Source organism: Kryptolebias marmoratus, linkage group LG10 (assembly GCF_001649575.2).
Source record: "Kryptolebias marmoratus isolate JLee-2015 linkage group LG10, ASM164957v2, whole genome shotgun sequence".
NCBI lineage: Eukaryota > Metazoa > Chordata > Actinopteri > Cyprinodontiformes > Rivulidae > Kryptolebias > Kryptolebias marmoratus.
Genome location: NC_051439.1, coordinates 11,996,581 through 12,007,154, shown reverse-complemented (window position 1 = coordinate 12,007,154; position 10,574 = coordinate 11,996,581). Strand labels below are relative to the sequence as shown.

Below are 10,574 nucleotides of genomic sequence, written 5' to 3'. Positions count from 1 at the left end.
TGTTTCCCCACAGGCTACAGCTCCCCCTGCTGGTCAAACGGTGTATTTATTTTATTTTCATTTTTTTTCCACAGGGGTTGAAATTATTCAGATTTCTCTGCAGATGATGTGCAGAAAGCATAAATAGATTAATTAATTTACTATTTTTTTAGCACTAACTGGGAAAGAAAGGAAAAACAAAAGCAAAATGCCTTTAAATAAGTTCTGTTGTTGTCACATAATCTGATATTGTAGCCGACACTTTCCAAAATTTGAACCTTGTGTTTATTGCAACTGTTTAAAAGTAAGTATTAAAATAAAGGCAGCTAGTGAAATTTTATTTTTTGTTAAATACTGAAGCTTTTTTAGGTCTCAGGTCTTGGTGGTACAGTTGAACTAAGTGTGCATTTTAATCTGATGAAAACCATATTGCCAGACTCTTAAATTCAAACCACTTTTATGCTGCTGCTTTATATTGTAGTCTTTTATAAATATTATTCTGCTTGTACACATTCAGATGGAAGCGAGTTCCTAAAGACAGATTTCTCAACATGGATCAAGTGAAATGAACATGAACGTCCTTGAAAAACTGAATAAACCAGACATCAGTGTGTTTCTTTGGTTCTGTGATGCACCAGTAATCAGACAGAAAGTTCAGATTTTATTTGATTATTTTGTATGTATATCATATATGAACAATATTTTTTTTTCAAAGTTCACACAGAAATAAAAAAATAATATTTTTTTTTAAATCTCATTTTCTGGTTTGCAATATTCTTGAAGTTTTAAGAACTCGCCAAGTTAGTCATCATGTACCAACTGACCAAATGCTTTCATTCCCTGCATTTTGATATAAAATTACACTTTTAGGAAATAATTAACACATAAAATGTTACCATTACAAACTTAAAGGGTGTCAAATGTCACACAATTACTTGACCAGCAAACTAAAGTAAGCATCTTGGGGGAGGAAGAAACCATTTTATGATTTTTTTTTATAATATTGCAATAAAACTTGTTAACAAAATCTAAATATCTTAAATAAAACAACACACTCGAGCTGCACTCCACTTCAGAATACTCTCATTAAATAATACTCGGCGTATAACACATTTTTAGCTTTCACAAGGAGCAAAGTCACAGGAACTCATAGAAATTTACATTTAAACTGTACAAACATCAGCGCAAAGTTGCAGAGTTTCACCACTCCAGCCTCATGTCAGCTTTGCTCCACACATATTTCCCTCCCCTCTTTAGAAACATTTTTTCATCAAAGCCACTAAAGAGGATGGCCTCCTTCACGCCAACATCCAGGACGGACCTGGACGGGTCCTTCCTTCCCTCTCGACAGTCCAGGAAACGCATCTGAAAAAAAAAACCCAGAAATTAAAATAAAGCATTTTGGGAAATTAGTTTCAACATGAAAGAAACCAACTGTTGTGCAGTTGTGGCTGCGATTCAGATTTCTGGTTATAAGCAAATTACTTACATACTCATCCAGAATCAGGTAGGAGTTCCTCATCTGTGGAAAACAACAATACAGAAAGAAATTAATTTTCTTTAACAGCTGCCTTTCTGTTCCCCACTTTGTCTAATCTGTATCGACCAAAAGATGCTCTTAACTTCTGGTTATAAAACATTGTCGCGTACAGTGTGACGCACACACTGAAACTTTGCAAATACAATTGAAAATTAGAAGTAAATCGAGAACAAAAGGACCAGAAAAGAACATTTTAAATAATCTAACAAGATGTGTTTCCCAGAGGACGGAACCCAGAGTTTCCAGTCTCATACCTTCTCGTTAGACTCCGGGACGAGGCAGGGGACGCCGCCGTGTCTGTCCAGAAAGTCCTTAAACTGTTCGTCCCCGATGACGAACCTCTCCGCCTCCCTCAGCGCGGCCTCCCCCGCGTTCTCCCCGTCGATCAGCAGACACTGGAACACCTAAAGAGCAGAACGGTCAGAGGATGAGTGCCACGCCGTCGAAGATCGGGACGCCAAACGTGCGTCCTGTGTCCGTCTGTACCTTCCAGCGGACGGGGTTGAGCTGGTTGATCTGCTCCGTCATGTCCTCGTGGAGGTTGAAGGTGTTGATGACGGAGTTGATTTTAAAGGCCACCTTGTACTGCTGGCACCAGTTGCGGATCTTGTACAGGTTCTCGATGTGGCTCTTCCTGCCTTGAGTTCTGCCGATCAGCTGATTGGTCTCTTCGTCGAAACTGTCACAGGAGATGGCCAGGATGTCCAGATAGTCTCCTAGAAAAGGAAGAAAACCAGAGAATGCACAGTTGTTTATCAAGTTAAAAACATATAGCATCCCCTGAAGGAATTCACATTTTAGTTTCAAACTAAAATGCAGAGAAACTATGAAGTTGTAGCTGTTTTGGTCGAATCAGGTTAAATCAGGTTGACTCCAAAAGTTAATGAGTTGTAAATGTGTGTCCAGTGATTACTTTTTTCAAGTTTAATTTAAATCTGCCCTCTGGTTTAGGAGTTATATTGCTAACAGACACAAACACACGCAGTTTTGGTAAGAAGCGTACAACAACTAAAAGCTGACACTAATGTAGCGTCTTACCGTATTTCTGGAACCACCTTTCTTTGATCATGCTTCCGTTGCTGACGATGCTGACACTTGGGAGCTGCAGGTCCACCTTGCAGAACTCGACCAGTTTCCCCAGGAACTCCCCCTTCTCGTGCAGGAAGGGCTCCCCCCCGGAGAAGTTGATCTTTTCCATGCCTTTAAACAAAAAGGTTAATCCTTAAATATTTAGCTCTACACTAAATATTTGGTTTACAAACTAATTGTTTATGTACGAGCTAAATATTTAATTTCTAAACTAGACATTTAATTTATTTTAGGTCGGATCTAAATATTTATTTTTCAAGCTAAAGATTTAATTTCCAAACTAAATATTTAATTTGCAAACTAAAGCTTGGAAATTAAATGTTTAGCTCATATGCAAATTCCTTGCCGAAAAGCGGAAGTTGACTTTCAAAATAAAAGCCAAACCACTATGTACATCTCTTGCCAAATCGCCAAAAAAAAAAGCCCATAGAGTCGGTCAGTCATGGATCTACAGCAGCTGCAACAATATCTGCCCCTGGGTTAACCAGGTTGCTGGGCTTTTACTTTGATAGTCCACTTCCGCTTTTCGGCAAGGGATTTGCATATGAGCTAAACATTTAATTTCCAAGCTAAATATTTAGCGTGCAAGCTTAATTTAAATCCGCCCTCTGGTTTAGGAGTTATATTGCTAACAGACACAAACACGTGCAAGCTAAATATTTAGGTCCGAGCTAAATATTTAGTTAGCAAATAAAATATTTAGCTTGGAAATTTAAATATTTAGCTCGAACTTAAACATTTAGTTTGGAGCTAAATATTTAACTTGCAAGTGAACCATTTAGTTCGGAAAGTATGACATTTTTAAATGCATGAATAACATGGCTAAATAAAACAATATATTGCTGTTAATTTGTGACTGTGTGACTTTACAAACGGCACCATATAATTAATTCCAAATAACTTCTCGACTTTACCTGCTTCCTTCAGAAGTTTCAGACCCCGCTTGGCCTCCTCCAGAGGAAGGACGAAGGACGTCTTTGCGGTGTGGAAACAAAAGCCGCATTTATAGTTGCATTTGCGCGTAAAGTGATAATTGACGCTTGTTGGAGTGGTCGCGCCTCGGTCCTCGGGACTGTTAAGGTCAGGAGCCGGAGGGGTCGCGGTCCCCTTGCAGACTCCTCTCGTCCAGAACCGAACCTTGGAGAGGACGCTCGCAAAGATGCAGAGGACGGTGCTGATGCAGAGCCGCAGGATGACCTTCGGAGACGCGATCAAGGAAGAGAGGAGCATCTTTGGAGCGCGCGTCTTGTTCTGCTTTGTTTGTGCTGAGGATGCAGACAGGTGGCACCTTAAATAGTACGCCCGGAGTCAGTCAGCTGATTGGCGCAAAAGTTTCTGTTTGCATGCGCGGAAAACGAAACTATTCTGCGCAATTGCATTTCTGATGAAACTGCAATGAGGCTACCAAGACACTCCCAGCGAATGTCATCTTTCAACTATGCAGGACGCTGGGAGAGGCGCAGTGAAAAAGTTTGGGTGCGTTAGAAATTAAAGCTATACTCGCAAATTCTAATTGGCGCAAAGTGGCAACGTGAACAGTTTTCTTAAAATAATAAAAAAAAAGTTTTATTTAGAGTTTGAATAACATACAGTAAAAATGGCTGCGAGCTTGGCTGTTAAAATAACATAAAATAGATTTTAAAGGTTCAGAATGCAGTTTGACGCTCACAGTCTGCGCATGCGCTCACTTGTCAACTCTTGTTTTGTAAGTTATGCGAATCCCCAGTGAAGTTTTTTAAGCAATTTTGTCTCAGAGGAAAAAATAATAATATTGCTGAGTTCAATGTCCGTGCTGTGTCATGAGTCTGAGATCACTCTCAGGACTTATGAGGTCAATTTCTGCAGCAGCTGAAAGGAATCGTTTCTGTGGAATGGCTTTAAGTTTCGTTTTCCCTCCTGCTCGGTCAGTCAGTTTCGTTTCTCCCCGCCATGCACCGGAAGAGCTGATAAAAATCATGAACTCGTAGAGCTTATTTGGGTGAAGAAACCATGGCGAGGCGGCTGAAAGACCTGAAGTCCGTGTTTGCGCAATGGTCCTCTCGCGTTTTCTCAGTGGAGCTGGAAACAGGAGCGCCTGTTTACTTTGGACTTCAGGAGAACCGAGGGGGAAAGGCGCCGCTGGGGTTCTCTGAGCTCCAGCAGGGACACGGCAAGTGCTACTCTCTGCTAGTCTGCAGCAGCGACAGGATCGGAAGGGAAAAGTTCTACTGGGAGCTGAAGGACAAGCTGCTGAGCGACTTGCCCCCTGGCTCGGATTTGACCAACATGCTGTCGTTTCTTCCAGATGTGAAGAACTCTCTCATCAGGGGCTATTTCTTAAAAGGCAACTCTGACGATTCCTCCCTGATTGAGAGAGTCTTAGGACATTTCGAGCAGCATGATCCGGTGCTAGTGTGTTCATATTCTGAGGGTGAAGATAATCAGCAGTGGACTCAGCATGTGTGGACAAATACAGAGAGCAACCTGATGGGAATGACCAAAGAGTTTTATGTGGTGCCGACAGCAGCGCCAACATATCACCCATCCACTCTCAACATGATCAACTCTGACGTCTTCTACAGTCTCGATGAGGCCTGTGACGTTTTGAAAAAGGTGTGTAACATGCAAAGAAACGCCGCACAGTGTAAATAAACAAAGCACAGAATGAAGCGTGGCTACGTTCGGCAAAATGTCTCCCTCGTGTGGAGAAATAAGGCGTTGCAGTTCAAACCTAATGATCTTTCTGCGTGTGTTTGCTGGACTGTTAGCAAAATATGTCACGAATCACTGAACGGTTTTTAATGAAACTTTCAGGAAATAATCATTGGATGCACATCTACAACTGATTAGCTTTTGGTGCCAACCCAAGTCATGATGGCCTCCACAGCTAGTTGACCTCAGCCTACACAAAACGGCTAAAAGTCAGCCAGTTTTACATATTTTCAGCAACAAATTGAGATGCTAGTAGCTGAGAGTCATTCCCAGCACATACTCCAGATTGCGCAAGATATTTCATGAGACTCCATATAATGTAATTTTCAAGGTTTGACTAAAATAGACATGAGTCAGTGAATTCTCAATATACCGTAGTGTAAAACACTGGCAGGAAAGGTGGCAGGTGATATGAATTCCTTTAGGGAATGCTAGGCCTTTAATTTATCTAACTATGCCAGGTGGCCCAGAGCAGCGTGTGTGTTCATGTGCACCACGCCGTGCGACTCCCTCCTGCCTCCTGTCTCACAGCAGCAGACTCACTCTGCCTGTTCTGCAGTGTGGTGACATCATCCCAGAGACCACGTCCGTGCTGAGGATGCTTCCCAGCAGAGCGAACGCCGGAGGAAAACCAGACTTCCCCGTTGTTGTCATCGAGGGCCTGGATGCTACAGGTTAATGCCATTACCTCATAAATAAATCTGGGATCGGTTCGAGGCATAGATGGCGACTGAAGTGACGGCTGGTTGTCCTCTGCTAAAATCATTATCTGCCAGTGAGCTTTGCCTAATGGGATATTATGTATTGTGGGCTCAGAAACATTACATCACAATGAAAATGGTTTATTGAATCTACTTGATCAGTACTTCTTAAAAACCTCCTAAAGGACTCCACCACACAGGTCAGATAGTAGTGTTAGGTAATCATTTCACTAGTTATTTCAGTTCTTTGTTAGATTTTTACTAAAACATGAACGTTTCTTCGCTTTTGTGGTTTTAAAATGCCCCCGTGATAATTTTCCACCTTTTGCCATCACAGGAAAAACCACTCTTACAGAGTCACTGAGGGATACTCTCGGGGCCACCCTTCTGCGGTCCCCTCCCCAGTGCCTGTCCCCTTGGAGAGCCCGCTTTGATCAAGAGCCTCCCCTCATTCGCAGGGCCTTCTACGCTCTCGGGAACTACATCACAGCAGCGCAAATATGCCAAGAAGGCATGAAGGCACCCATCATTGTTGACAGGTAAAGAGTTAGATGAGTTGGTGACGTGGCGCCTCGTTGGTTTGAAATCCTGTTCGAAGTCCACTGAGATCAAGACCTTGACTACTCAATATTTATTACTGTTCTAATCATCAGATGGTTTAAAGCAGTGGTTCTCAAACCTTTAGACCTCCCCTCAACTCAACAAATCTCAAATTGGATCCAATTTACCTGTGTGGAAAAATGTATAAATTAAAAAAAACAAAACTCTCAAAAAGTTGTTTTCAGTGTTTAAGTTTTTCCAAAATAAAGACCAAAGATCTCCACTTTGCTAGATGAATAAATACAAAATGCTCCATCAGCCTCTGATTATTAAAAAAAAATAATTAAAAAATGTGCTCCATCAGCCTCTGATTATTAAAAAAAAATAATTAAAAAATGTGCTCCATCAGCCTCTGATTATTAAAAAAAAATAATTAAAAAATGTGCTATCAGCTATTTAGAACTGTTACAATAAAGTTCCATTTGTGCACGGAAACCCGACACATTTAAATTCACTGTATATCAGCTCAATATAATATTGCAATATTATATTAATATAATATTACAGCCTTTAAGGCTGAAATAATCCTAATTCTACTGAATAAAAACAGATGAAGAAGAAAAACAACAATAAAGTTCAGGCTGTTCCAGGATGAAATGTTTGAGCAAGTATTTGGCAGAAATATTAAGTCTTTTATTAACGAAGACTGATTTCATTTTATCACAGTATTTGTGGCTTAATGTTTTGACTCTGAAAGTGAATTTTCTGCTTCATGATATTCATGACATTTCCTTTTTAAAAGCTTGAGTGGCTTACATGACTGGGGTGTAATGTTTCAGTGAGTAATATTCATTTTTATTAAACTTCACACCGTCACCTGTCAGAGTTTCAGACACACAAACAGGTCTTTTTATTGCTTACCATTCACTGTAGTTGTAATAGCAAGAGATCTTCCATGTTTTCCAGCCTTTTTCGTTCTTCTCGCCCACATTTACAAGCCGGCGCATGTTGTGGGCATACAGATTTGCTGAATATCCCACTCCGATCCAGTGGTGACAGTAGCGTTTTCCAGCCTCAGCTGTTATCCGGGTCGTGTGCCGGCCGACCAGTAAGGAGTGGACTCCGGCACGCAGCCTGTCTCTTACTGTTCATCACAGAAACAAGTCAGAGTGGCAACATCTAAACATTAGTTCCGCTGACAGTCTTTTAGACCCCAAAATAAAAAAAATCAAATCAACAGTTCGATAACCACCGGTACAGACAATTGTTCTCCACCTTCATTCTACCTTGTGCCCATCTTTAGATTTTGGCACAGCACAGCGGCGTATGCCATCGCCACGGCAGTAAGTGGCCCAGTCACTGACCTTCCCCAGGACGGCTCGGAGGTGTATCGCTGGCCAAGTGACTTGCTCCAGCCCAGCCTGGTGGTCTTACTCACCCTGGACCCCGAGGAGAGGAAGAGGAGGCTGAGGGACAGAGGTCAAACAAAGACAGACGAGGAACAAGAGCTGGACCGCAACCAACTCTTCAGACTCAGGTGAAATAGCTGGAGCGCATGAATAAAATATTGGATGTATAATTACGGCATTGAGTTTGACATTTAAATTAGTGAAACGCAGCTTAAATGGAAGATTATTTACATACCCAATCATTTGGAACGCTCCTTGTAGATGTAAAAAAGAATCAAACACATTCGTTTAATTAATCTATTAAATTGTTGGCATTTGATTTACTTGCAATCAACTAAATTTATTAATCAACACGTTTTTGGCTCTAAAACACATTTTTTCAAAGCAAGTAAAAATTCTGTCAGTAATTCAATGTAAATTGTCCTAACTGAAGAGGTTCTTGCAATTGAAATGGTGATCATGGGTAATTACTCCTCAAACAAATGACAGTATTGGAATAAAAAAAAATCAGTTGCTTTAAGAAATATGTGAATATGTGAATTGTAGAAATGAAAATTATTATTTTATGTAGTAGCAACTGAAATAGTTAGTATAGTTTAGACAATATTAGGACTCTAGTATAAATGTATACAGTTCCCAGAGTTGGTAATACCAGACAAAAGAAAATAACCTCAGACATGGGTCACACTTCAACAGATGTCTTGTGGTAGAAAGTACAAACTGTACAGCATTTTCACAGACAGGCCAGCTCAGTCTTAGTCTGATCCATCAAACACTTAACAATCAATTACCGTCCCACGGGGGAAAGGAGCTGATGAGAAAGAGCAGGTGATTAGTTGCCGAGCTGCTGTGCTCCATTAAGCTGGTCAAAACTCGCAGCCGTTGCCGGCCCAGTTAGTTGCTACTCAGACAGGTCGATAGCTACTTTCATTCATCTCCTGTCCTGACGTAATGACTTGTCCACATGGGACAGCCAGATGTTGGGCCAGCAGAATTAGAAAACAGAAAGAGATAGGAGTTTCAGCAAACTGTCAATCACAAGCACAAGAAGATGTTTTGTTAGGATAAAGCTGTGCCCTGAGACATATGTGTTTTTCTCACACTTGCAGTGTATTTTACACATTACTGTGCAGCAAAACTGTGAGCATTAAACATTGTCGGACTTGTCCCTGGTAGTGCTCACTTGTTGACCGATATGTGTGTGTGTTCCTGTGCAGAGTGGAGGACGCTTATCGGAGGATCAGCGGCCCAGCTTGCGTCACCGTGGATGCGAGTCCCTCTGCAGACCTAGTGCTCCAACAAGTGCTGCTTTTAATTAGGGCCAAATGCCACTTGTAAACAGTTCTCCATCTCCCACTGCCGGCAGCCGAGCATCAAGTGGATGCAGTACCCCCTGTCACCACTGGGTGCCAGTAAGGTGTTGTCAAAGAGGCCACCTGCAGGAGGGCAGGTGGCCAGACTGGAGTGTGGAAAAGAGATTCTGTTCACAATGAGTAAAGGTTGAGTGGCCAGGAGCCAGAACCGCATGCTACAAACAGAAATACATATTAATGTGGAAACACACACAGACACACACATACTCACACTGGAGTTTTATCAAGAAGAAGTGAGCTTTTCATACTGTTTGCCACCTCTGAAAGAATTACTCTTTGTGTAGCCTTCAGATAAATGTAGCCACTTTTTTTTATTTGGACTGACACTAAAGAAGGACAAAAGAATAGGCATGACTGAATTAGATTTTGTCGAGGTGTTTCAACAAGACAGTCCCGATCCTAACACTCAATGTGCAAACAAAACTCCTCACAGCCTGCATCACTAACTTTCTTCTTGGCCACACAGTTAATCTGATTCAAAACAACCTCATTCAACACCATGATTTATTGCAGCGCGGTGCTCTATTGACTGTACTGAAGTAAATGTAACGAAAGGAAATCAGATATGTAGCATCTGCTCCAATATAGTTAATTTTCCATAAATTAACACACTTTAAAAAATGCAAAAAAATAAATAAATTGATTTATCTGATTTTACTGATTCCTATTTTCTGAGCAAATCATTACAAAGCCACATCACTTTTGTTGTTTGGTGGAAAAACCTAGAAACAAACCCATGTATATCTAATTTAGAATTACAAAATCAGCTGTATTAGCGAATAGTTTGATTTTATCCACATAGAGCTGAGTTTTGGCATTGTCAGTTAAGTTTTAAGCAATGCATGTTGCCAGAAAACAAAAACGACAATAGGAAACATAAATGAACCACCTGCTTCTGATGTCTGCTGGTGCATTAAATTCGTCCGTGAGATTTTCAAACATGCCTTAACTACATGGACTAAACCATGTATTCTGTGAATCTTTTGCTTTATTTTAGAAAAAATAAATTTGCAGGTGGCAAGTTCCAGACTTTGTAGTAATAAAGAGATAGTCTGGTCATTTTTTAAAGGGGATGTTCTGATGGTTATCAACAGTTAGAACCTTATCAGCTGTGACGGTCATTGAGCACTTTTTCCACGCTAGGTAATGGCTAGCCAAACAAGACCCTGTTTTTCACAGTTTTTCCAAGTCTTTCCCAGAAATTGCACATTGGTGTGAAGGAACTCTACATCAGCAAAAATTAAACCTCTAC

General features: G+C 40.9%; 2 protein-coding genes across 2 annotated transcripts; one reads left to right on the top strand and one right to left on the bottom strand.

The window, feature by feature from the left end:
- Nucleotides 1–627: 627 nt before the first annotated feature.
- rsad2 (radical S-adenosyl methionine domain containing 2) lies at nucleotides 628–4,119 on the bottom strand. Its single transcript, XM_017413335.3, has 6 exons — nucleotides 3,523–4,119; nucleotides 2,558–2,719; nucleotides 2,006–2,235; nucleotides 1,774–1,923; nucleotides 1,469–1,501; nucleotides 628–1,344 (listed from the first exon to the last, which is right to left on the bottom strand). The coding sequence occupies exons 1-6, from the start codon at nucleotides 3,836–3,838 to the stop codon at nucleotides 1,180–1,182; spliced, it is 1,056 nt and encodes a 351-aa protein (XP_017268824.1). The 5' UTR covers nucleotides 3,839–4,119; the 3' UTR covers nucleotides 628–1,179.
- A 478-nt stretch (nucleotides 4,120–4,597) lies between these two features.
- Nucleotides 4,598–9,974, top strand: cmpk2 (cytidine monophosphate (UMP-CMP) kinase 2, mitochondrial). Its single transcript, XM_017412124.3, has 5 exons — nucleotides 4,598–5,200; nucleotides 5,859–5,973; nucleotides 6,338–6,539; nucleotides 7,844–8,077; nucleotides 9,167–9,974. The coding sequence occupies exons 1-5, from the start codon at nucleotides 4,598–4,600 to the stop codon at nucleotides 9,285–9,287; spliced, it is 1,275 nt and encodes a 424-aa protein (XP_017267613.1). The 3' UTR covers nucleotides 9,288–9,974.
- Nucleotides 9,975–10,574: the final 600 nt, after the last annotated feature.

Bases quoted from the DNA above. Each gene is read 5' to 3' on its own strand.
- rsad2 (XM_017413335.3), bottom strand. From the start codon at position 3,838: ATGCTCCTCTCTTCCTTGATCGCGTCTCCGAAGGTCATCCTGCGGCTC. The intron at 1,502-1,773 runs GTATGAGACTGG...TGTTTTCCACAG, and splicing joins TCCCGGAGTCTAACGAGAAG to ATGAGGAACTCCTACCTGAT. The intron at 1,345-1,468 runs GTAAGTAATTTG...TTTTTTTTTCAG, and splicing joins ACCTGATTCTGGATGAGTAT to ATGCGTTTCCTGGACTGTCG.
- cmpk2 (XM_017412124.3), top strand. From the start codon at position 4,598: ATGGCGAGGCGGCTGAAAGACCTGAAGTCCGTGTTTGCGCAATGGTCC. The intron at 5,974-6,337 runs GTTAATGCCATT...TTGCCATCACAG, and splicing joins CGAGGGCCTGGATGCTACAG to GAAAAACCACTCTTACAGAG. The intron at 8,078-9,166 runs GTGAAATAGCTG...GTTCCTGTGCAG, and splicing joins AACCAACTCTTCAGACTCAG to AGTGGAGGACGCTTATCGGA.